At 46.6% G+C, this 26587-nt stretch overlaps 1 protein-coding gene across 5 annotated transcripts in view; it reads right to left on the bottom strand.

The window, feature by feature from the left end:
* Positions 1 to 896: 896 nt before the first annotated feature.
* Positions 897 to 26587, bottom strand: part of LUC7L (LUC7 like) — a 54991-nt gene continuing 29300 nt past the window's right edge. For 4 of the 5 annotated variants that reach the window (XM_085886306.1, XM_085886304.1, XM_085886302.1 and 1 more), the window contains 6 exons: positions 17573 to 17716; positions 17293 to 17469; positions 17004 to 17125; positions 16838 to 16873; positions 14889 to 15014; positions 897 to 1363 (listed from right to left, as the gene is read on the bottom strand). In XM_085886306.1, coding sequence (XP_085742432.1) covers positions 1288 to 1363; positions 14889 to 15014; positions 16838 to 16873; positions 17004 to 17125; positions 17293 to 17469; positions 17573 to 17716 — 681 coding nt within the window. In that variant the 3' untranslated portion in view covers positions 897 to 1287. The remainder of the gene's footprint in view (positions 1364 to 14888; positions 15015 to 16837; positions 16874 to 17003; positions 17126 to 17292; positions 17470 to 17572; positions 17717 to 26587) is intronic. The other variant, XM_085886303.1, reaches the window with a different exon arrangement.

The raw sequence follows: 26587 nt of genomic DNA on the forward strand, positions 1-26587 counted from the left end.
TTGACCCAAATCTTTTTCCTTCCACCATCTGCAGGGAATCTACACATTTTGAAACCATTCTCTGATCGATTGATGCATCCAATGGCACAGCAGGCATCCTGTCATTTTAGAAAGAATGACAAGTTATCATTGGATACAAAATGATGCCCATGACCCAAGTGACCAGAGATTTTTGGGACATTGTCATGTCTCTATTCTAACTCCTTGTGCCCCTTCCCCACTTCAAGTACTGCAGCATAGCAAAGCTGACCAAGGCAAAATCTCAGGTGGCTCCATATCTAGAATTGTTCGGAATACATTATTCTACATGTGTACCAATTTTGGTGCTTTTATGCAAATTTGAACAATTGATCTGAAATATCAGACTACGCTGCTTGACTTTTCCTTCTGCCACTCCTCCACTCGTGACATTTTTGTTTCCTTGATCACCTTTAATCCTCTATCATCCCGTCAACCCACTGCCATCCATTATAGTAGCCCTTCCATGAGCCTAAATTTATATCCATACAAAAATAAATAATGAAAAACTTCCAACCGAGTCAAAACAGTTAACAAGAAGAAAGAGCAATCAGAGATTGCAGACCTTTGCCAAGACTTGTTGTGTGGATAAGACAAGTGTGTAAAAGTCTGAAAGGTGAAGGCCTAAAGGGTAGAAAGGAGTCCATGAGCCTTCAGGGTTTTAAATGCTCTTATAGGGCCTTCGGGGTCTAAAGTCTTTTGGGTGCTCGAAGTCGTTTGGTTATTTTTGGGTCCTCGGGGTCTTGGTGTTGTAAAGGGTCTGGGGGGGTTTTAGGGTTCTGAAGTGTCGAATGCAATTCATACACACTCGCGCTCTGTGCAGACAAACAAACGGACACAAATGCAATACCCTCTTCTCTGACAAGGGTAATAAAACGTGATGTGATTGGTTTTATTGAACAAAAGGTGATACAAAGGCTACCTGCATGAGAGCTTAAAGCAAACTAAGCACACGAAGGGAACTCCAGCACAACCGCTGAGCATGCATCACCCTTCACTGCCTGGTACACTGCACATGGCTATGAAACATCAAAAATTTAACATGGCAGCAAATATTTGCCTTTATATGGATTGAACGCAAAAGCTCTACGAATACCAAGACTTTGAAAACATGATTAGGAGAAAACTAATTAACATAAGTGACCATATAAGATGTACAGATTAAACAGCTAATTTTAAACATTAAAAGCCACGTTAACAACCAAATAGTGCGCTCAATAAACCCCCTCACCCCCCCCTTTACTCCCTCATTTCCAATTTCTGCTCTTTTTAGTCCCTTTCTTCAGAGCTTCCCTTGGAGCGGCCATTCGAGTCATACCGCCGCTCACGATCCCTGGACCTGTCCCTGGTAAAGGTGGAACAGTCGAAACACGATATGAGCCACAGAATCGAAGGCATGAAACTGTGAACGGATTGGTTAACAAGGTACAGTGCATCCACTGATTAACAACATTGCTAATTAGTGGAATAACTTATGATGAGGATTGCTGAATTTTTTTTTTAGCATGGGGAGGATGTATGGAGGATATGAAGAAAATATAAAGATTGGGTTAAAATGTGAAAGGGCAGTCAGAGCAACTATAAATAGCCCTTAATCCAGTGGCAGTACCTGAAGCACCCACTTTGAGTTTTATTTTAAATCGCCTTGGAGACAAGTTCCAGGAATGTGGTTGCTCAGGCGAAAGTTGATTACCTGAAGCCCCCCCCCCACTCCCTCCCTTGAAAAGTTTATTTCTTGGCAGGAGCCGCCTATTCGGATTTCAGGTTTTTCTGCTCGATTGGTTTGCATTGGTGGGAACAATCGTCTGAGTGGCAGACAGATGATTGTTCTTTGTGGATTATGAAGTTTTACTGTGCGAGACATAATCCACGGCCGATGCTCACCATTACAGCCAGGAGGTATGATTGATGTATAAACGGAAAATGTGGTCATCATTGGTTCGATATTTATCGGTATGCCGTCCTGATGGTAAATAAACCTGAAATCTGGTGAAGCGGCTCCGTTTGATGTTGACCATGTAATAATTGTCTGTCTGACAGAGTCACAGGGGCGAGGCCTCCGGATTGGAGGTGACGCTTTAGTGTAAGACTTTATGTCCATTGGAGATCGGGGAAGTGCTCATCACATTCCACATGTTTTGATTTACCTGCCGATCACACCACATGCCTTCTGGTTGATTGGTTTGCATTGGCGGGAACAATTGGCTGGGTGGCAGACTGGTGGTGGTTGTTTGCAGATTATGCGGATTTACTGTGCGAGACATAATCCATGGCCGATGCTCACCATTATAACCAGAAGGTGCAATATCAACATATACAATACCATACAATACCATACATACATACGTACGTATGGGGCAATCAAAAAGTAAGCCTGGTGTTGGCTTAGTGATTAGGGTGGCTGACTTGGGATCCGAGGGTCCTGAGTTTGAGCCCCGTTGGCCACTGAACACCAGGTGGGGTTGACTCAGCCTGTCATCTTAACGAGGTCGGCAAAATGAGTACCAGTGTACTGGTAATAGGGACACTGCATCGGCGGCATAGCCGCATCCCTAATCATTGATGCAACCAGCCGCCATAAGGCTGCACTCGAAAGAAAAGAATCAACAAGTCTGGAGATGGCAATGGTTCACGAGCGGTATTTGACGATGTAGATCGTTTCAGAAGTCAAGGATGAGACAATTTTTGACCAAGTTATAAAAATGATCAACATGATGTGGTACGAGTGACAGGTTATTAGCTGCAAAATGTCGAAAACCCGATTTTGTTCAACAACTTTCAAAATTTGACCTTTGCATAACCTTTAAAGGTCACAAAACAATGTTGTGGACATTAAAATAAGGAAACAGGATACGTGCTATAGCTTATTGGAGTTAGTTCGTCGAAGAAGGTCGAAAACCCGGTTCGATTCCACAACTTTGAAAATTCGACCTTTGTGAACTTTAAAGGTCAAAGGTCAAGGATTATGACCTTTGGTGCAAAACTCCCTCTGGAACATTCCAGGAACAATACGACGTCATATAGGCTGTATGGCATTTCGCACTCCTCGGATTATCCATGCTTTGATGAAATCAGCGTAAAAACAAAGTTGAAGGGGGCGCCACGGGCAAGGTGTTCGAGATAGAGCAAAATGGTTTCAAGACTTTAGGTGGGGAATGACCTCAAGATTACGCATAAAAAAATATTGTCATCCTAGCTCTCAAAGTTTGGGCGGTCGTATGATTTTTTATGTCAAAATTCGCAATTTTCTAAGTTCGTGACCTTGTGAACTTGACCTTGGGATGAAAATGAAAAATCGAGCTCCGTGGGGCTATGCAGGTGCCATTGGGCTAACCAAATACCGAAACCCCTGTTAGATTCAACAAACCCCTTTGGAGAAGATACAAATTGACATCGGATACCCCCTAAAAACACGTTTTTTTTGGGCTTGGCTCCACCCATAATGGGCGTACCATGCCCATTCTCAGGAAAACACAACTAGATCATGATATAAACCTCCCACCAAAACTTTTATCAGGATTGGATCAAAACCCACGGAGCGATGCTTGGGACAGACAGACAGACAGACAGACAGACAGACAGACAGACAGACAGACAGACAGACAGCAATAACGAATATAATGGTCACTTATTTTTTCTTGAACCAAAAAGTAACCTTAAAATGGTGATATAAATTCAAGAATGTAATGTGTGTAGTTGTAGACGACATACAGGTATGTTACATATATTGTTGCGGGCTGGGCGTCGGTGACGAGCACCACCGCTAGATGGAGCCAAAGAGTCGACTCCACCAATCACCCGGAATTTCGATCGTACTTCTTCGGAAAACTCCGAGAAGTACGGGTCCCTTATCAGACCATGTAGCGTCAATATTTCCACAACGTGGTACAGGGTTATTTGCCAATTTTCAAAATACCTAGATATCCACGTGGCGATTTACCGAGTCTCCACACCCTCGACGGCACCCGTATGGAACGAGCCGCTAGCGAACTCGAACCATGTGTGACCCGAGCGGATGGTCACCGAGATCCGTTGGTCAAAATGTCCCCTTACGGCGGCACAACGGCCTTGCTAATTTTCCAACATGCAGCACGCTAAGCCAATGGAGGAAAGGACACGAACGACCTGATACATTTCACAAATGGGGATATTTATTAAACAATCGGGAAATGAGGGGAGCACGTAAGGGCAGAGTTATCCGAATATTGATAAGCACTATGTACAGCAAGGCACTAAACAATTCATTACTTAGCAGACTGGCACCACACACACACACACACACACACACACACACACACACACACACACACACACACACACACACACACACACACACACACACACACACACACACACACACACACACACACACACACACACACACACCAAGAGCGGTCTTCATTGAGGCCTCCAGCTCGGATGGAGAGGCGAGCTGCAGACCAGAACCTGCCTCGGACCTGTCCACCTCGTGTGGTCTTCGAGCTGATTCGCACCGGACACCAGTGAGAGGCGAGCCGAATCCAGACACCGGCGAGCCACGATCAGCCTCCAGAGTTCCGGTGGATCCTTTTGCGCTCCAGAAGACGCGCAGATGAAGATGAAGTGCCGATCGTTCACAATCCGCTGAGTCGATTCAACCGAAGAACCACCAACCAAGAACCAAGAACCCAGAAGAGCCCACTTCTGTCTCTCCGTTCCCTTCTTATGCCTCTCGGGCACGGCTCGCTTTCGGCATGACTCGTTCATCGTCGGTGGGGGCTGTCAAATCCCATTTCTTGGAGTCCCTAAGCGAGCCGATTCATGTCCATATTAGGGAATGGAATTCAGTTCGCTCATCGTTGGGTGGGGGCTGTCGCATCCCATTTCTTGGAGTGCCCAAGCGAGCCGATTCATGTCCATATTAGGGAATGGAATTCAGTTTGCTCATCGTTGGGTGGGGGCTGTCGCATCCCATTTCTTGGAGTGCCCCAACGAATCGAAGGGTGGGGGCATGACCTTTCCCCGACTGAGGGCGTGGAGAATGCTGGGAGCAGAGGGTTTTCGTTGGTGTTGTTGTTATCGTTGGTGTTGTTGTTATCATTGGTGTTGTTGTTATCGTTGGTGGTGTAAAAATAAAAAGGAAAACCTGACTATTAAAATAACTCCACAGCGCAGGAGCATTTAATTACCCATTAGACAAGGGAAAAGGGAGCTATCTATCCACATTTACTTATCGAGATCTTCTTCTTCTTCTTTCGGCTGCTCCCGTTAGGGGTTGCCACAGCAGATCATCTGTATGATCCGCATAGTGATTTGGCACATGTTTTACGCCGGATGCCCTTCCTGACGCAACCCTGGTCGCCTCTTACGACACAGGGATATGTACACCTATTTTAACCGGGGTATACACCGGCCAAGTATACTGGTACTCATTTCGCCGACCTCGGAAGGATGACAGGCTGAGTCAACCCCCTGGTGTATTAATTCAGTGGCCCAACGGGGCTTGAACTCAGGACCTTTTGGATCCCAAGCCGCTGCCCTAACCACTGCGCCAACACCAGGCTTTTATCTCTTATCTCACCAGATTTACTTATCGATATAACTGAACTATAGGACCTGTTTGTTGAGTGCAGTAAACTTCCAAATCCGTAACAATATATGAGTAAGAGTCAAGTTTTGCCAGTTTTCGTTCTGGCAACATTGAGTGTATGATGTCAGTAGAGCAGTTCCAAGATGGCAGCTCCCTTAGAAGCATGCACCATGGAGGAGCAACGTTCTGTCATCCATTTCTTGGGAAGTGAGGGTGTGAATCCCAGTGAAATCCATCGCAGAATGAAGATGCAATATGGTGACGCATGTTTATCGCTGCAGCAGGTGTACAAAATATTATATATATATATATATATATATATATATATATATATATATATATATATATATATATATATATATATATATATATATATATATATATATATATATATATATATACACATACACACACACAACTATATAAATATTTTTTTTCTGGCTGTTGTTTTGGTCAAGATTATTTTGAGTACTGCACATCATGGACGTGGACGAGCTTTGCATTTTGGGTTGTATTTTTGTTCCATTTTCAAAACATTAAGATCTCACAGGGCTGCATATTTGCAAGAGGAAGAGGAGTGACCAAAGAGTGTGAGGAGACTGCAAAGTGACCAAAGAGCACAACTGCTCACCCGGTTCCATCATCCTAACAGCTAGTATTTAACAGCCAGTACAGAAAGCATTTAAATATCACTGCTTTCACTTTTGCGATTTCGATCAACCGCAGGCTACGTCTCTGCATACATATTTGATTAACCAGGGGCATAATTTCAACCATTCACGGTTTTTGATTTGCGAGTCGTCGTTTGCGTCCACGTGGGTGGTTATCTTGCACCAGAAGCCTCTCGTAGTTTCTCACGAACCGTTAATAATGGCGCTTAAATGTAAAGTGAGAGGAAAAAAATAATTATAATACAAAAAGGCAGAGAAACGTGATGACCTTGTGTGAAAACAACTCGAGTTGTGAAAAAGTGTGGCATCCGTGGGATGCCATTATGTCGATGAACAAATCTACTGTGCATATATCCGTACAAGTGTTTCTGCAAGTACTCACCAAAGTGCTAAATAAAGTGTCTTTCCAAGATGGTCTTGAGTCAGGCTCTGCATGCTTTTATATTTAAAGGTAACAGTTGTGGTTTTGTATTTATTTTACATGTTTATTAGCCCACCTCCCCACGCCACAGCAGGAGATGGGGTTGTGCAATTGCATGTGTTAGTGTGCCAAGGCTGCAACACCATTTGAGCTTTTGTCAAAATTTTCAACAAACCTTTATGATATCTGGAGAAAATAATGAAAAATTGGGTCAAAATGTGAAAGAACAGTCATAGTGACTCTTAATAGCCCCGATCAGCCCAGCCTCAGCATGTTAAGTGAGAGATGCCCTGTTTTTTATCGTTTCTGTGGTCCTTTATTTATTTACCACAAGTAAACACAACCCATCACTTCACTGACAATATTAACAGAGGGAGAGAAAGAGGAGGAGGAGGAGGAGGAGGAGGAGGAGGAGGGAAGGGTGTGAGTGGGAGGGAGGAGAGGGTGTGACAGAGTAGGAGGGAGGAGAGGTGTGAGAGTGGGAGCGAGGGGAGGGGAGGCTGTGAGAGAGTGGGAGGGAGGGAGGGGAGGGTGTGAGAGAGTGGGAGGGAGGGAGGGGAGGGTGTGAGAGAGTGGGAGGGAGGGAGGGGAGGGTGTGAGAGAGTGGGAGGGAGGGAGGGGAGGATGTGAGAGAGTGGGAGGGAGGGAGGGGAGGGTGTGAGAGTGGGAGGGAGGGAGGGGAGGGTGTGAGAGAGTGGGAGGGAGGGAGGGGAGGGTGTGAGAGAGTGGGAGGGAGGGAGGGGAGGGTGTGAGAGTGGGAGGGAGGGAGGGGAGGGTGTGAGAGAGTGGGAGGGAGGGAGGGGAGGGTGTGAGAGTGGGAGGGAGGGAGGGGAGGGTGTGAGAGTGGGAGGGAGGGAGGGGAGGGTGTGAGAGTGGGAGGGAGGGGAGGATGTGAAAGTGGGAGGGAGGGGAGGGTGTGAGAGAGTGGGAGGGAGAGGAGGGTGTGAGAGAGTGGGAGGAAGGGGAAGGAGGGAGGGAGGGGAGGGTGTGTGAGTGTGAGGGAGGAAGGGGTGTGTACTAGGGAGAGGGAGGGGTGTGCAATAGGGAGAGGGAGGGAGGGGTGTGCAAAAGGGAGAGGGAGGGAGGGGTGTGTGACAGGGAGAGGGAGGGAGGGGTCTGCGATAGGGAGAGTGAGGGAGGGGTGTGCGATAAAGGGAGGGAGGGGTGTGCGATAAAGGGAGGGAGGGAGAAGTGTGCGATAAATGGAGGAAGGGATGTGCAATAAAGGGAGGAAGGAGTGTGCAAGAGGGAGGTAGGGGTGTGCGATAGAGGGAGGGTGTGCGATAGAGGGAGGGAAAGGAAGGGGTGAGTGATTGAGAGGGAAAGAGAGGGGTGTGTGAGAGGGAAAGAGAGGGGTGTGTGAGAGGGAAAGAGAGGGGTGTGTGAGAGGGAAAGAGAGGGGTGTGTGAGAGGGAAAGAGAGGGGTGTGTGAGAGGGAAAGAGAGGGGTGTGTGAGAGGGAAAGAGAGGGGTGTGTGAGAGGGAAAGAGAGGGGTGTGTGAGAGGGAGGGAAAGAGAGGGGTGTGTGAGAGGGAGGGAAAGAGAGGGGTGTGTGAGAGGGAAAGAGAGGGGTGTGTGAGAGGGAAAGAGAGGGGTGTGTGAGAGGGAAAGAGAGGGGTGTGTGAGAGGGAAAGAGAGGGGTGTGTGAGAGGGAAAGAGAGGGGTGTGTGAGAGGGAGGGAAAGAGAGGGGTGTGTGAGAGGAAGGGAAAGAGAGGGGTGTGTGAGAGGAAGGGAAAGAGAGGGGTGTGTGAGAGGAAGGGAAAGAGAGGGGTGTGTGAGAGGGAGGGAAAGAGAGGGGTGTGTGAGGGAGGGAAAGAGAGGGGTGTGTGAGGGAGGGAAAGAGAGGGGTGTGTGAGAGGGAGGGAAAGAGAGGGGTGTGTGAGAGGGAGGGAAAGAGAGGGGTGTGTGAGAGGGAGGGAAAGAGAGGGGTGTGTGAGAGGGAGGGAGAGGGAGGGAAAGAGAGGGGTGTGTGAGGGAAAGAGAGGGGTGTGTGAGAGGGAGGGAAAGAGAGGGGTGTGTGAGAGGGAGGGAAAGAGAGGGGTGTGTGAGAGGGAGGGAAAGAGAGGGGTGTGTGAGAGGGAGGGAAAGAGAGGGGTGTGTGAGAGGGAGGGAAAGAGAGGGGTGTGTGAGAGGGAGGGAGAGGGAGGGAAAGAGAGGGGTGTGTGAGGGAAAGAGAGGGGTGTGTGAGGGAAAGAGAGGGGTGTGTGAGAGGGAAAGAGAGGGGTGTGTGAGGGAAAGAGAGGGGTGTGTGAGAGGGAAAGAGAGGGGTGTGTGAGGGAAAGAGAGGGGTGTGTGAGGGAAAGAGAGGGGTGTGTGAGGGAAAGAGAGGGGTGTGTGAGAGGGAAAGAGAGGGGTGTGTGAGAGGGAAAGAGAGGGGTGTGTGAGAGGGAGGGAAAGAGAGGGGTGTGTGAGGGAAAGAGAGAGGGTGTGCGAGGGAAAGAGAGGGGTGTGTGAGGGAAAGAGAGGGGTGTGTGAGGGAAAGAGAGGGGTGTGTGAGGGAAAGAGAGGGGTGTGTGAGGGAAAGAGAGGGGTGTGTGAGGGAAAGAGAGGGGTGTGTGAGGGAAAAGAGAGGGTGTGTGAGGGAAAGAGAGGGGTGTGCGAGGGAAAGAGAGGGGTGTGTGAGGGAAAGAGAGGGGTGTGTGAGGGAAAGAGAGGGGTGTGTGAGGGAAAGAGAGGGGTGTGTGAGGGAAAGAGAGGGGTGTGTGAGGGAAAGAGAGGGGTGTGTGAGAGGGAGGGAAAGAGAGGGGTGTGTGAGGGAAAGAGAGGGGTGTGTGAGGGAAAGAGAGGGGTGTGTGAGGGAAAGAGAGGGGTGTGTGAGGGAAAGAGAGGGGTGTGTGAGGGAAAGAGAGGGGTGTGTGAGAGGGAGGGAAAGAGAGGGGTGTGTGAGGGGAAAGAGAGGGGTGTGTGAGGGAAAGAGAGGGGTGTGTGAGGGAAAGAGAGGGGTGTGTGAGGGGGAAAGAGAGGGGTGTGTGAGGGGGAAAGAGAGGTGTGTGAGGGGAAAGAGAGGGGTGTGTGAGGGGAAAGAGAGGGTGTGTGAGGGGGAAAGAGAGGGGTGTGTGAGGGGAAAGAGAGGGTGTGTGAGAGGGGAAGAGAGGGGTGTGTGAGGGGAAGAGAGGGGTGTGTGAGGGGAAGAGAGGGGTGTGTGAGGGGAAGAGAGGGGTGTGTGAGGGGGAAGAGAGGGGTGTGTGAGGGGGAAGAGAGGGGTGTGTGAGGGGAAGAGAGGGTGTGTGAGGGGAAGAGAGGGGTGTGTGAGGGGGAAGAGAGGGGTGTGTGAGGGGGAAGAGAGGGGTGTGTGAGGGGGAAGAGAGGGGTGTGTGAGGGGAAAGAGAGGGGTGTGTGAGGGGGAAAGAGAGGGGTGTGTGAGGGGGAAAGAGAGGGGTGTGTGAGGGGGAAAGAGAGGGGTGTGTGAGGGGGAAAGAGGGGTGTGTGAGGGGGAAAGAGAGGGGTGTGTGAGGGGGAAAGAGAGGGGTGTGTGAGGGGAAAGAGAGGGGTGTGTGAGGGGGAAAGAGAGGGTGTGTGAGGGGGAAAGAGAGGGGTGTGTGAGGGGGAAAGAGAGGGGTGTGTGAGGGGGAAAGAGAGGGTGTGTGAGGGGGAAAGAGAGGGGTGTGTGAGGGGGAAAGAGAGGGGTGTGTGAGGGGGAAAGAGAGGGGTGTGTGAGGGGGAAAGAGAGGGTGTGTGAGGGGAAAGAGAGGGGTGTGTGAGGGGGAAAGAGAGGGGTGTGTGAGGGGGAAAGAGAGGGGTGTGTGAGGGGGAAAGAGAGGGGTGTGTGAGGGGGAAAGAGAGGGGTGTGTGAGGGGGAAAGAGAGGGGTGTGTGAGGGGAAAGAGAGGGGTGTGTGAGGGGGAAAGAGAGGGGTGTGTGAGGGGGAAAGAGAGGGGTGTGTGAGGGGGAAAGAGAGGGGTGTGTGAGGGGGAAAGAGAGGGGTGTGTGAGGGGGAAAGAGAGGGGTGTGTGAGGGGGAAAGAGAGGGGTGTGTGAGGGGGAAAGAGAGGGGTGTGTGAGGGGAAAGAGAGGGGTGTGTGAGGGGGAAAGAGAGGGGTGTGTGAGGGGGAAAGAGAGGGGTGTGTGAGAGGGAAAGAGAGGGGTGTGTGAGAGGGAAAGAGAGGGGTGTGTGAGGGGAAAGAGAGGGGTGTGTGAGAGGGAAAGAGAGGGTGTGTGAGAGGGAAAGAGAGGGGTGTGTGAGAGGGAAAGAGAGGGGTGTGTGAGGGGGAAAGAGAGGGGTGTGTGAGAGGGAAAGAGAGGGGTGTGTGAGGGGGAAAGAGGGGTGTGTGAGGGGGAAAGAGAGGGGTGTGTGAGGGGGAAAGAGAGGGGTGTGTGAGGGGGAAAGAGAGGGGTGTGTGAGGGAAAGAGAGGGGTGTGTGAGGGAAAGAGAGGGGTGTGTGAGAGGGAAAGAGAGGGGTGTGTGAGGGGGAAAGAGAGGTGTGTGAGGGAAAGAGAGGGGTGTGTGAGAGGGAAAGAGAGGGGTGTGTGAGAGGGAAAGAGAGGGGTGTGTGAGGGAAAGAGAGGGGTGTGTGAGGGAAAGAGAGGGGTGTGTGAGGGAAAGAGAGGGGTGTGTGAGGGGGAAAGAGAGGGGTGTGTGAGGGAAAGAGAGGGGTGTGTGAGGGAAAGAGAGAGGGTGTGTGAGGGAAAGAGAGGGGTGTGTGAGGGAAAGAGAGGGTGTGTGAGGGAAAGAGAGGGGTGTGTGAGGGAAAGAGAGGGGTGTGTGAGGGAAAGAGAGGGGTGTGTGAGGGAAAGAGAGGGTGTGTGAGGGAAAGAGAGGGGTGTGTGAGGGAAAGAGAGGGGTGTGTGAGAGGGAAAGAGAGGGGTGTGTGAGAGGGAAAGAGAGGGGTGTGTGAGAGGGAAAGAGAGGGGTGTGTGAGAGGGAAAGAGAGGGTGTGTGAGAGGGAAAGAGAGGGGTGTGTGAGAGGGAAAGAGAGGGGTGTGTGAGAGGGAAAGAGAGGGGTGTGTGAGAGGGAAAGAGAGGGGTGTGTGAGGGAGAGAGAGGGGTGTGTGAGGGAAAGAGAGGGGTGTGTGAGGGAAAGAGAGGGGTGTGTGAGAGGGAAAGAGAGGGGTGTGTGAGGGAAAGAGAGGGGTGTGTGAGGGAAAGAGAGGGGTGTGTGAGAGGGAAAGAGAGGGGTGTGTGAGGGAAAGAGAGGGGTGTGTGAGGGAAAGAGAGGGGTGTGTGAGGGAAAGAGAGGGGTGTGTGAGGGAAAGAGAGGGGTGTGTGAGGGAAAGAGAGGGGTGTGTGAGGGAAAGAGTGGGGCGTGTGAGGGAAAGAGAGGGGAGTGTGAGGGAAAGAGAGGGGAGTGTGAGGGAAAGAGAGGGGTGTGTGAGGGAAAGAGAGGGGTGTGTGAGGGAAAGAGAGGGGTGTGTGAGGGAAAGAGAGGGGTGTGTGAGGGAAAGAGAGGGGTGTGTGAGGGAAAGAGAGGGGTGTGTGAGGGAAAGAGAGGGGTGTGTGAGGGAAAGAGAGGGGTGTGTGAGGGAAAGAGAGGGGTGTGTGAGGGAAAGAGAGGGGTGTGTGAGGGAAAGAGAGGGTGTGTGAGGGAAAGAGAGGGGTGTGTGAGGGAAAGAGAGGGGTGTGTGAGGGAAAGAGAGGGGTGTGTGAGGGAAAGAGAGGTGTGTGAGGGAAAGAGAGGGTGTGTGAGGGAAAGAGAGGTGTGTGAGGGAAAGAGGGGTGTGTGAGGGAAAGAGGGGTGTGTGAGGGAAAGAGGGGTGTGTGAGGGAAAGAGAGGGGTGTGTGAGGGAAAGAGAGGTGTGTGAGAGGGAAAGAGAGGGGTGTGTGAGAGGGAAAGAGAGGGGTGTGTGAGAGGGAAAGAGAGGGGTGTGTGAGAGGGAAAGAGAGGGGTGTGTGAGAGGGAAAGAGAGGGGTGTGTGAGAGGGAAAGAGAGGGGTGTGTGAGAGGGAAAGAGAGGGGTGTGTGAGAGGGAAAGAGAGGGGTGTGTGAGAGGGAAAGAGAGGGGTGTGTGAGAGGGAAAGAGAGGGGTGTGTGAGAGGGAAAGAGAGGGGTGTGTGAGAGGGAAAGAGAGGGTGTGTGAGAGGGAAAGAGGGGTGTGTGGGAGGGAAGGAGAGGGGTGGGTGAGAGGGAAAGAGAGGGGTGTGTGAGAGGGAAAGAGAGGGGTGTGTGAGAGGGAAAGAGAGGGGTGTGTGAGAGTGAGGGAAAGAGAGTGTGCAAGGGAAAGGGAGAGGGAAAGAGAGGGGTGTGCAAGGGAGAGGAAAAGAGTGTGTGCAAGGGAGAGGGAAAGAGTGTGTGTGCAAGGGAGAGGGAAAGAGGGTGTGCAAGGGAGAGGGAAAGAGGGGTGTGCAAGGGAGAGGGAAAGAGGGGTGTGCAAGGGAGAGGGAAAGAGGGGTGTGCAAGGGAGAGGGAAAGAGGGGTGTGCAAGGGAGAGGGAAAGAGGGGTGTGCAAGGGAGAGGGAAAGAGGGGTGTGCAAGGGAGAGGGAAAGAGGGGTGTGCAAGGGAGAGGGAAAGAGGGGTGTGCAAGGGAGAGGGAAAGAGGGGTGTGCAAGGGAGAGAGTAAGAGGGGAGTGCAAGGGAGAGCGAAGAGCAAGGGAGAGGGAAAGAGCGCGTGCAAGCGAGAGGGAAAGAGGGGTGTGCAAGGGAGAGGGAAAGAGGGGTGTGCAAGGGAGAGGGAAAGAGGGGTGTGCAAGGGAGAGGGAAAGAGGGGTGTGCAAGGAAGAAGGAAAGCGGGGTGTGCAAGGGAGAGGGAAAGAGGGGTGTGCAAGGGAGAGGGAAAGAGGGGTGCGCAAGGGAGAGGGAAGCGCAAGGGAGAGGGAAAGAGGGTGTGCAAGGGAAAGGGAAAGAGGGGTGTGCAAGGGAGATGGAAAGAGGGGTGTGCAAGGGAGAGGGAAAGAGGGGTGTGCAGGGGAGTGGGAGAGGGAAAGAGAGGGGTGTGCAGGGGAGTGGGAGAGGGAAAGAGGGGTGTGCAGGGGAGTGGGAGAGGGAAAGAGGGGTGTGCAGGGGAGAGGGAGAGGGAAAGAGAGGGGTGTGCAGGGGAGAGGGGTGTGCAGGGGAGAGGGAGAGGGAAAGAGAGGGGTGTGCAGGGGAGAGGGAAAGGGAAAGAGAGGGGTGTGCAGGGGAGAGGGAAAGGGAAAGAGAGGGGTGTGCAGGGAAGAGGGAGAGCCCCCCTTACCCCAAGCCCCAATGTTATAGCGTTGCTTTATGTTGCTATTAGGCATGCTCTACATGCTGACGTGCCAACTGATGAGCTCTGAGAGGAAGGGGCCATGCTACCCCCCCACCCCCCTTCCTGAAGTGGTACAGTCATGGGGAGCACAACGTAAGTTAACGGCATGGTCCATGTGTTTCATGAAGAGTTTGGTCTGCATCTGGCTGTCGGTTCCTTTTCAGCCTCTGATCCATATGGGGAGCACAACCCCATGAGACATTGCTGTTCTACTGAATTATTCCAAATTTGGTCCATATCGGTCATGTAGTTTGTGAGGAAAATACGTTTTAGTGAATATGAGGGATTAGGGAAGGGAATCCGTGGCCCCCTTTCCAGGGGGGGGATACGGCTATGGGGAGCACAACTTAAGGTTTGGGCATGGTCCCGATGACTCGTGATGAGTTTGGTGTGGATCTGGCTGGTGGTTTCTGAGAGGATTTTTTTTAATGAAATGCCAATATTTAGGGTAAACCCCCACCTTTCACCCCCTTTATAGGAGGCACATCCGGATTGGGAGCACTACCCCATGAGACATTGCTGTTGTGATGCATTGTACCAAATTTGGTCCATAATCTCTTGGGTAGTTTTTGAGAAAATGTTTGTCAAATGTTAATGGACTGACGGACAGACAGACAGAGACACTGGGACCCACTATATGAGCTTATTTTGGCAAAATAACATAATCATCATGCACGGACGGATTGACGGACAACCCAAAAACAATGCGTTCAGTGCCTTCGGCATCAAAAAAAAGGAAAACCCCGAGTGTTTCCACATCATTGTACATGAAGCCCCACACGTCTGCGTACTTCCTTTGTAGGTGTGCATACATGGACATCATAATCAAGATTGATTTCGTTAAAGATCCCACATCTCATAGATTCAGTTACCACATGTATTTGTCCCAACTGCAATTGTACGATTTTTTATTTTTTCATTTTATTATGTCCCAAATTTCTGTCACCCTGATGGCAAAATACACTGCTCAATGGTGTCATGGAGTATTTCATGTACAGACCTGAGGAAAAATTATTTTAAAGAATGGTAGAGCACTCTGATTTTGCTTACCGGTGACTGCTGCTGCGCTCACGACTCCGTGATCGGGAGCGGTGGCGTCGATGGTCGTGGGAGCGCAAGTGGTGTCGTCGGCTGGAAGAACCAGAGCGGGAACGGCGCCGCCGTGAGTCCCGGGAGCTGACATTCACAAGCGGTAACATTGAGGAAACACATTGCTACATGAAAGCCATAAAAACAAAGCAATCAAGAAATTGCAATAATGGAGTTTTTAAGCAAGGAGTTCATATTTTACAAAGAATGAAAAGATCACGTGACACAATGCTCGTTTTCAATTTGTTGGCTGAGAATATGAAATCACTCGGCAGATTAGAAACCCTTGTAATTTGAAAGATTGTCATTTTATAAACAAAACAGCTGTTCAGCACCCTCTCAGATCGCCCCCAAGCAAAAAACATCTTTTTTACCCTCATTCACCCCCCCTCCCCCACCAACCCTACTCCAATCCCTCCTTCCAAATTTCTAGTTTTTCCGTCCTGAAAGTTTCTTTCTGTATCCATACTCTCCTGCCCCTCATTGTTTGTTTACCTTCCACTAACTTGGCCTTAAACTCTGCTGTTGGTGTCCCCCCCCCCCATCTTGTTCATTTTGTCCTGATCCGTTTTGTGTACGAGTACTAGCTCTTCCACAAGCCGAGACAAAGTATACAGAAAATAAAAAACCTCAGCATTTTTATACTTTTGCATTTCCTGACTGACAACCTCACACACCACAAACATAACTTTAAAAAAAAAATTAATAAACAAACAACATTCAGCCTTTTACAAGCAGCCAACATTCAGCAGGTGCTGAAAACACCCATCGGTTATCGCTCGACACAAGTCTGTATACATTTTCACTTAAAATGTACTCTTGCAATTGTGGTTGAAATAAGCAATGATCCACTGAACTTGACTTGGTACAACAAACTTATGCATTCCAAATTCCAGGAAGTATTTTCAACATCATTTTTTTTTATATTATATTGACTCTTCGACCCCTTTCAAGGCATGAGAGCAAAGAAAACGTAAGAATAAGAGGTACATTCAAATTTTCAGAAAGGCATCGTTTAGTTTTCACATAAAAATGTAGCATTCAAAAATAATAATAACAAATTTAAATTTGATATATCCTTAACCTGAATGTTGATTATAAGGAATAGAATAAGGAATGTTTTAGTCTTAGTTTGAAGTCAATTAAACCATCTTTGACAAAGTTATGAGCGAAAAACGATTTTGACCTTTTCGTGACCTGACCTTGACCTTTGACCTAATTGGACCCAAAAGTGAATGGGGTCGTCCGAGGTTCATTACCCACCTGTGGATACAATTTGACAGTGTTTGAGCCAGCCGTTTTCCCATAAAGTTGTATTTTCGTAACCATGTTTTAGCTTTAATGGAAAATTTGTAATTTTGACCGATGACCATGACCCCCAAAACTTCAGACCCCACCGATCCTCACAAATATGCATTTTTCACTATAGGAATGGGTAGGATTATAAGTGACAAATAGAATAACGTTCACTATAAGCTTAGTTTGAAGTAAATCAGATCATTTTTGACGAAGTTATGAGCGAAAAAGATTTTGATCTTTTCGTGACCTTGACCTTTGATCCAATTGGACCCAAAAGTTAATGGGGTCGTCCAAGGTTCATTGCCCACCTGTGGATTAAATTTGATAGTGTTTGCTAAAGCCATTTTGCCGTAAAGTTGCTAACAGACAGACAAACAAACAAACAAACAAACAAACAGACAAACAAACCAGACGATTACAATATCCCGCCCGCTCCCTCCCTCTGGGGGGCGGGATAATAAAATTACGAGAAAATGAAAAAAAACTACTCGTGCAAAATAGGAATTTCTTGTGTGACACTTAATTTGCTGTACGATATGTACAAGTTAGTGAAGAACAGACCGATCCATTTTAGTGTAAATAACAGGTTATAAGAAGGTTACAAAACTCACCTGCGGCTATCTCTGCTGCACTCCCTGGACCTCGACCTGCAAAATAATTGAAGGAAAAAGGAAAAAAAAAGAAGAAAAAAAAAAACCCCACACACGACAACGTGGAAGGAGGTTGGGGTGCGTGGGGGAGGGGAGAAGAGAAAAAAGTATCCAGCATGTTATGTACCTTTCTTCCCTTGTCCGATCATCTCGCGAACGTTCGAGGTAAGTCCTGTCATCTCGTGGGCGCTCTTCACGCCGACGTAGCTTTTCCTGTTCAATCTTTTCTCTCTTAGACTCCACTAAAGTCTGTGGAATGAAAAACAGCAGAGGCTCATTCTGGGCAAGCATATTTGTCCTGGCTTTGAAAACCCTGAAAGGAAATGCTGAAAGCCTTGAGCAAACCGTTGTGAAAATAGAAATTTCAAAAATATTGGAAAAAAATAAATAGATCCACGAAAAGTAACCAGACACACCTTAAGCTCTTCAAGTTTTTCCCGGATCTGAATGAAACCAAGGTGTAGCTTGCCACCAAAGTGGTCAGCAAGACGGCGGTCATTGTCATGAAGGCCGAGGTAAGCAGAACACACCTCACATACACGCAGTTTCTGCTGTTGGAAGCTCGAAGCTGGCATCGAGTTGCGATATTCCTCCTGTGTTGCATGTACAGGTGCATTGCATCAAGGTTGAGCAAGTACATAATAACAGCAACAAGATACCACAACACACTTGCCAAAATGGGAAATTGCAGCACACCTCTGCTTCGCGTTTGCGCTGGCGGACACTTTCGACTTCCGCCATTACGTTCTGAGATTCTTCGACGTTCCCCTCAGCCCCCAGCTGCTCAGCTTTGGCCAGTAACTTTCCAATTTCCTCATTGATGGCATGGACATTCTCTGCCTGCAAGAACATACATGAGAGTTTTTTCCTGCATTTCAAGAGAAGCAGAGTGCTCACTACACAACAATGAAAAATATTGATGTGGAAATGGCTCCTTGGAGCTAATAACACTTAGAATAATTCAGTTATATCCTTAATAAATGCAATAGCATAAGCAAGACACTATTAATTGTAATATTAGAAGTCCGTTGCTTATATAATGGTTGGACGACATCTCCCCTTCCTAATGTTTGAATCTAAAATTATCATCCCTTTTGATCCCATTTTTAATGTCCCCTCACCTTTGTAAATCTGTTAGATTTAAGCGTTTGCTCATGCTTGAGGCACTAGCTTTGGCATGAAAACGAAAGTTGTCGGTACAATCAGCTCGAGCAGGCCGATGCCAATGACAGTCAGATAAGTAAAGGGTCACAGACAGGTTCACCCCACCCACGGACCAGGCCACGAGCCAGTGGTGAAGGAGTGAGGAGGGGCTGGAAGAACCAGCAATGTTGTGGTTTTGCAAGGTAATATAAGGGAGGAGTGATGGGGAATTGGAGGGCATGCTTGAACATCTTTGACGAAGAAGCTTCATCCCTTGCCCACTCACAGAGGGACAGAGTAACGCTCCGCCAAAGCCATGTGCCCCTCTCTGTGTGTCCCTCTTCTGTCCGTGGCAACGGGGGGTTTGCCCTGCCCGATGGGGCTGATACTAGACCTGACCCATCCTGCAAGACTCTGCCAGGTTTGCCCAATAACTTCTGGTATTGTGGATCCCCCTATTGTCTATCTCACGTGGTGTGTCCCATTGGGCCCTAAAGCTTCATTAGTTAAGGATTCTCGTACATCATTGGTTCGTCGGCATGTATGATTTAGGACTTAGGAGTTGGGCAAGGGGGTTTTATTTGCTGGTCGATTCATACATTTACTGTTTTCACCCCTGTCTGTTTGTTACTTACGAAATCTAAAGATTTCTTAAGTATATTGATGACTTCCGTCCTCTGTTTGTGTGTTTGTTTGTGTTTGTAGGCACGATAACTCGAGAACGGAAGAAGCTACCAATGTCAAATTACACCACGTGATGCAGGAGGGTGATGACTAGCGCTGATTAGATTTTGGTCAAAAATCGGTCAAAGGTCAAGGTCACAGTGAGGTCAAACAAAATTCCGTAAATTCATGTGGAGAAATATGGAGTATTTTTGCTTCAGTCGACGTTACGAGTTCGTTTTAACTTCGATTTTAATTTTGTCTTCGGTTTTTGCGATCGCTTAGGACGCTTAAAACTCGGTTGTTGAAATTCTGGTAAAAAAAAATCGGATGTTTTGGAGACGTTTTAAGATTGTATAAAAAAATATTTCACTCGCCGCGTCAAAGCTCGTCACGTGGCGCAGCGCGCTCGAGCAAGGGGCGTCGTTGAGTCATGTAAAGGTTTTCCGTGTGCGCACTGACGGTGTTTTCGATAAAGATGGTGTTTAAAAGTCATTTTTTACCCAATAAAGGTTATCGTCGCATGCCTGACTCGCGAAGCCGTCGGATTATGTAAAGATTGTTGGTGGATAGCCGAATATTACGGTTTTGTGACTTTGATAAAATAATGTTAAATAATTGCGTGGAGAAATGGAGATTTTTGCTTCGGTCAACGTCACGATTTTTGATGGTTTGGTACAGAATCATCGTAGAAACTTCTGGTTTGCGTTGCTACCTTCTCCAGAGACAGATTGTATGAGACAAGGTCAGAGGTCAAATTGACGATTTTGTAAGTACCAGTCTGACTGCTTGTTTGTTTGTTACTTACGAAATCTAAAGATTTCGTAAGTATATTGATCAGTTCCGTTTCTGTTTGTTTGTTTGTGTGTTTGTTACTTACGAAATCTAAACATTTCGTAAGTATATTGATTAGTTCAGTTTCTGTTTGTTTGTGTATTTGTTACTTACGAAATCTCAAGATTTCGTAAGTATATTGATGCCTTCCGTTTCTGTTTGTTAGTTAGTTTGTTTGTTTGTTTGTTTGTTTGTAGGCACGATAACTCGAGAACGGAAGAAGCTATCAATGTCAAATTACACCACGTGATTCAGGAGGGCGATGGCTAATGCTGATTAGATTTTGGTCAAAATCTGTCAAAGGTCAGGGTCACAGTGAGGTCAAATATTCGATTTTTGATGGTTTGGTACAGATAACTCAAGAACGGAAGAAGCTACCAATGTCAAATTACACCACGTGATTCATGAGGGTGATGGCTAGTGCCGATTAGATTTTGGTCAAAATCGGTCAAAGGGCAAGGTCACAGTGAGGTCAAACATTCGATTTATGATGGTTTGGTACAGAAACATCGTAGAAACTTCTGGTTTACGTCGCTACCTTCTCCAGAGATAGCTTTTATTAGACAAGGTCAGAGGTCACGTTGACGATTTCGTAAGTACCAGTCTATGACTGCTTGTTTGTTTGGAGGCACGATAACTCGAGAACGGAAGAAGCTACCACTGTCAAATTACACCACTTGATTCAGGAGGGTGATGGCTAGTGCTGATTAGATTTTGGTCAAAGGTCAAGGTCACAGTGAGGTCAAACATAATTCCGTAAATTAATGTGGAGAAATGGAGTATTTTTGCTTCGCTCGACGTTACGAGTTCGTTTTAACTTCGATTTTAATTTCGTGTTCAGTTTTTGCGATCGCTTAAGACGCTTAAAACACGGTTGTCGAAATTCTGGTAAAAATCGGATGTTTTGGAGACGTTTTAAGATTGTATAAAAAATATTTCACTCGACACGTCACAGGTCGTCCCATGATGCAGTGCGCTCGAGCAGATGCGTCGTTAAGTCACATTAAGGTTTTCCGTGTGCGCCGACGGTGTTTTCGATGAAGATGGTGTTTAAAAGTCATTTTTTATCCCAATAAAGGTTATCATCGCATGCCTGACTCGCTGAGTCGTCGAATTATGTAAAGATTGTTGGTGGATGGCCGAATATTACGGTTTTGTGACTGAGAAAAGAATATTGAATAATTGCGTAAAGAAATGGATATTTTTGCTTCGCTCGACGTTACGAGTTCGTTTTAAGTTCGATTTTAATTTTGTCTTCGGTTTTTGCGATCGCTTAGGACGCTTAAAATTAGGTTGTTGAAATTCTGGTAAAAATCGGATGTTTTGGAGACGTTTTAAGATTGTATAGAAAATATTTCACTCGACGCGTCACGGGTCGTCACGTGATGCAGTGCGCTCGAGCAGACGCATCGTTGAGTCACGTAAAAGTTTTCCGTGTGCGCGCTGACGGTGTTTTCGATAAAGATGGTGTTTAAAAGTCATTTTTATCCCAATAAAGGTTATCGTCGCATGCCTGACTCGTTAAGCCGTCGGATTATGTAAAGATTGTTGGTGGATGGCCGAATATTATGGTTTTGTGACTTTGATAAAATAATATAAAATCATTGCGTGGGGAAATGCAGATTTTTGCTTCGGTCGACGTTACGATTTTTGATGGTTTGGTACAGAATCATCGTAGAAACTTCTGGTTTGTGTCGCTACCTTCTCTTGAGAGAGCTATTATTAGACAAGGTCAGGGGTCAAGTTGACGATTTTGTAAGTACCAGTCTATGACTGCTTGTTTGTTTGTTTGTCGGCACGATAACTCGAGAACGGAAGAAGCTACCAATGTCAAATTACACCACGTGATTCATGAGATTGATGGCTGGCGCTGATTCGATTTTGGTCAAAATCTGTGAAAGGTCAAGGTCACAGTGAGGTCAAATATTCGACTTTTGATGGTTTGGTACTGATAACTCGAGAACGGAAGAAGCTACCAATGTCAAATTACACCACGTGATTCAGGAGGGTGATGGCTCGCGCTGATTAGATTTTGGTCCAAATCGGTCAAAGGTCAAGGTCACAGTGAGGTCAAACATCCAAAACATTCGATTTTTGATGGTTTGGTACAGAATCATCATAGAAACTTCTGGTTTGCATCGCTACCTTCTCTGGAGACAGCTTTTATTAGACAAGGTCAGAGGTCAAGTTGACGATTTCGTAAGTACCAGTCTATGACTGCTTGTTTGTTTGTAGGCACGATAACTCAAGAACAGAAGAAGCCACCAATGTCAAATTACACCACGTGATTCAGGAGCGTGATGGCAGTGCTGATTAGATTTTGGTCAAAATCGGTCAAAGGTCAAGGTCACAGTGAGGTCAAACATCAAAAAAATTATAACTCGAGAACGGAAGAAGCTACCAATGTCAAATTACACCACCTGATTCAGGAGGGTGATGGCTAGCGCTGATTAGATTTTGGTCAAAATCGGTCAAAGGTCAAGTTCACAGTGAGGTCAAACATTCGATTTTTGATGGTTTGGTACAGAATCATCATAGAAACTTCTGGTTTGTGTCGCTACCTTCCCAAGAGACAGCTTTTATTAGTCAAGGTCAGAGGTCAAGTTGATGATTTCGTAAGTACCAGTTTATGACTGCTTGTTTGTGTGTTTGTTTGTGTGTGTGTTTCTTTGTAGGCACGATAACTCGAGAACGGAACAAGCTACCAATGCCAAATTACACCATGTGATTCAGGAGGGTGATGGCTTGCACCGATTAGATTTTGGTCAAAAACGGTCAAAGGTCAAGGTCACAGTGAGGTCAAACATTCAATTTTTGATGGTTTGGTACAGAATCATCGTAGAAACTTCTGGTTTGCGTCGCTACCTTCTCTTGAGACAGCTTTTATTAGACAAAGTCAGAGGTCAAGTTGACGATTTTGTAAGTATCAGTCTATGACTGCTTGTTTGTTTGTTTGCTTGTGAACAGTATTACGGAAAAACTCCTGGACGGATTTCGACGAAACTTGGTGGGGGGGATTAGGTATGGTCCAAGGATCATGCCATTAGATTTTGGACTTGGTCCAAAGTCCAATATGGCCACTATGGTGGCCATTTTGAAAAAAATATTTGAATTTTTGCATTTCTACATGTTTTAAGTGATTTCCAACCCAAAAAAATAAATTTGTTAGAGAAAAAAAATACAAAATTTTGCAACTTTTTTTCAAAAAAATTTCGATTTTATTTGAAAAATATTTGAATTTTTTTTTTTTGCATTTCTACATGTTTTAAGTGATTTCCAACCCCCCCCCCCCAAAAAAATTGATTTTTGGGGGACATTTCTACATGCGCGTCGATCTAGTTTAGTTTATTCAATCGTGGTCCAGTAGAGTCTGATCCGTTTTGACCTACAATGAATAGGATATCAGGTTCACTTAAGTGACCCAGCAGTATTGGCGGCGGAGGTTTTGCACTCTACCAAGTGCTCCCCCTCTAGTTGTGCATTGCTTCCCTTCCCCGTGACCATTTATTGGTTAATTAAACATATTTGGTCTCAGGATGAATTCTGGGTGTCGTGGTTCTTCATTGGTGATAAAGGAAAAGCTAGTTGAGGGATTAATTGGCTGCAGAGGTAAAAGCCACATATAAAGACAGTGCCACGTGTCTCAGGCTCGCTCAGCCTAATTGGATACGAAACTGTGGTGCTAATTAGCGGAGCGGGCGACCAATTTTGTGCTCCAATCTGCACGGTATCGTGGCTACGAGACACGTGATGCAACAGGGAGCACGGGTGAAACTGCAGAACTTTTGAAACAAGGACAAATGTGTCCAAGAGCCACGTCCTAAAGGTTTTGTCTTCATCAGAAGAACAAGAACAAGAAGAAGAAGAAAAAAGCAACAACAACTTCCGATATTTCGTCACGTGCCTTGATGGAGCCAATAGCAAGAGCCGTCATGGACGATCGTCGTTCACGACGAGAAAATAGTGTATTTACGAAATTACAGTACATTAAATGGAATAATCTTTAAATAGTAACGTGAACTTTTCAAAACTTTAAAGCAAATGTCCGAATATATTTAAAAGTTCATGATAGACGCTCTCAAAAAGGCACCATCAATGCGAGGATGTGTACAGGTGCTTAGTATTTAAGGAGATCTGGATCCTGTATATAAAAGAGCCAAGTCCTGAAGGTTTTGTATGAAGAAGAACAAGAGAGAAGAACAAGAGAGAAGAACAAGAAGAAGAAGAACAACAACAACAACAACAACGCGGAGCTCTCTTAGAGCCACGTTTGGTACGCGAGACGTGGCTAAAAAAAGAAAAAGGAAAGCAGTGACAAAATGATTTTTTGTTTGGGGGCCCAGAGGCATGCCCCCCCCACCCAGGAAATTTTTGAAAAATTGATGTCAAAACTTGCGTTTTAAGGGTGATCTTATCCAAATTGTAACCCCAAAAATAATGCAAATGAAAGTGATACTTGGGGAAGAATTTCTTTTTTTATTTCACGTGACTGTACATTCCTGGGAAGATTATTTTCAGTTAGTGCAGCATTTTGTTTTATAAAATAATCCTGACTACCACATACCTTTTTAGGATTTTTAATACAAATGTTTCCTAAAGGGAGGGGGGGAGTGTCTCACATCATGCAATGGAGCTCTTTACCGGAATCACCTTATCTCCAGTGAAAAAAAAAGCATTCACGACTCCCTTTAAACTCACGAGTCATGTAATGGAGGGGTTTCCCAGAACCACCCTCGCTCCAGTGAAAACAAGAGCATTCATAACACCCTTCTGTTTTCTGCGAATTTCTTTACTTGGTGGATAATGGACTTAACACCATAATGTCTGTGCAAAAGACCTTGCCTGGCACCCTGTTGTGTGTTCATGGCCATTTTGATTAGATTACATTCCCTATATTAAGTGGGTATTCATTATATCGGATCGCGAGTGTACTCCATTTCTATGTCCGTCTATCTTTTGTCCAGGGATTCTCCGTTTTCGTCGTGCCGTACCTTCTTAGAATAAATTGTCATCTTACAATAAACATTGTAGATTTATCACGTGAGAAACCATTTTGGCACGGTTTCAATGGTAAATCACCGGGGAAGGTTAAAATTGGTCATGCTCTCGAAAAAGAGATCAATGGAATTAATTATAACTGCCCCCTCCAGCAGGGGTCAGTAAACACACCATGCCACATGTGACGTGTACAAGGGAAGGTTGCAAGTCGTCAGAGATAAATGTTTTAAAATATTGCTTTTATTTGAATTCCTAACACTCGAGTCCCTGTGCTTGACATAAATTTCCTCACCTCCACTCATCCCCCTGATGAAACAGTCGAGCCTGATGGATTTATTTAATGTGGTGGTGGTGGTGGTGTAGCATAGGCGTGATGGGCCAAAAGGCCTCCTCCTACATCAACGCTCCTTGTTAATATATATGGGTCTCGCATCGATGTGGTCACAAACCTCATCGAAACCAACAGACATCATCAGGTTTTGTATTTGTGTGCAGCAGAATCGCGTTTTTACTTCAACCAATTTAAAGATGTCACTTCAGTATTTTCCGTGCAGTTCTACATGGGAGGGTACGGCAAAGGGAAAAATCCAACAATGGACGCTATTTCCGTATTTACTGACATAGACAGACGTTCTTCTGCCTGGTGGACATCTGATCACGGCAACAAGCTTGCAAGCTTTTGTACCCAGGTAACTTCTCCAAAAATACTTAAAATAAAACTATCATTGGAGTAAAGGCCCGGTCACACCTTGACGTTTTAGCCAACGTATGCCGATTTTTGAATTTTTTTTTCTAAAACGCTGGCACACGGTGAATACGTTATGGGTAAGTTTTGATAACATTGAGAGCACGCTGAAAAACACTGCCATACGTCATTGTACGTTGGCTTTAAATGTTGTACTTTTTGGTTGTCCACAAATTTTTTCATGCTTGAAATTTCACGACGTATGCCGGCGTATGACTCATGCGTTCCGCTACGCTGGCCACAAGTTGTATGCACGGTCTGCGATCGTTGACAGACGTCAACACATGCTACTTGTAAGTTAATCATAAGTTGAGACACGCCGAGGTAATGTTTAGCATACCCGAAACTTATTTCTAACCTATGATTAACGTGTTGTTGGCACGTTACGCGATCGTTGCCACACATCGACAGACGTTACTTTTAAGTTACTCATAGGCTGAAAGACGTCGGTATAATGGATCGTCCTTGCGTCAGCGTCCACGGCCACGGCCAGGACACTTATTTGCAGCATTCTTCAAACTTTTCTTCGGCATGACAAGGATGTTCACACTTCGATGTGAAGTTTAAATGTGATGTGAAGATGTGAAGACTATTTAAAATAGTCGAGTTTGAGCGTTTTAACACGTTCAGAAGAAACGCTTCAAATTTCAAAACCCCAGCGTCAAAAAACAAAGGTGAGTGACAGCAATTTAAATCGTTCATTGTAAACAATGAAAATAGCTGAGTGGTACCGTTTAAAAGTCGTTGAGTGTAAAAAAAAATCCAATTGTTGAGCGCAAGTGTCTACTTTCAATAGTGGAGATGCAGCCATTTAAATCGTTGAGTTTATCATTTAAATCGTTAAATCGTTAAACGCAAGGACGATCCATCATAACCCACACCCTCCCCCTCACACTCACCTACTACTGCCAACATGAACAAACTACTACTAATACTAATACTGATACTGATACTGCTGACATGGACATAGACTCAAAAACACTGTTGGGTTCCCCTTTTATGAGCAGCATTTTTATATACCAATTCCCAAAACTGGTGGGAACACGTCTTTATATGGCAGTTGTAAGCTAGAAACACGTTAATTTATTTTTTTTGTCGACCGGAAGACGTTATTGGAATACATCTACATACGTCGATGTGTGTTGGGACTACGTAAAGAATTGGTTCAAAGCACGTCAAACATAAGTTAGAAATAAGTTTCGCGTAAAAAAGACATTACCGCGACGTGTTTCGACTTATGAGTAGCTTATGAGTAGCCTTTGTGGACGTGTGAAAGCGTCCACATATCGTGTGTAAAACTTATCCCCATCGCATGCGGAACGTGTGTC

Source organism: Eptatretus burgeri, chromosome 6 (assembly GCF_056783735.1).
Source record: "Eptatretus burgeri isolate ZD-2024b chromosome 6, Ebu_testis_v1, whole genome shotgun sequence".
NCBI lineage: Eukaryota > Metazoa > Chordata > Myxini > Myxiniformes > Myxinidae > Eptatretus > Eptatretus burgeri.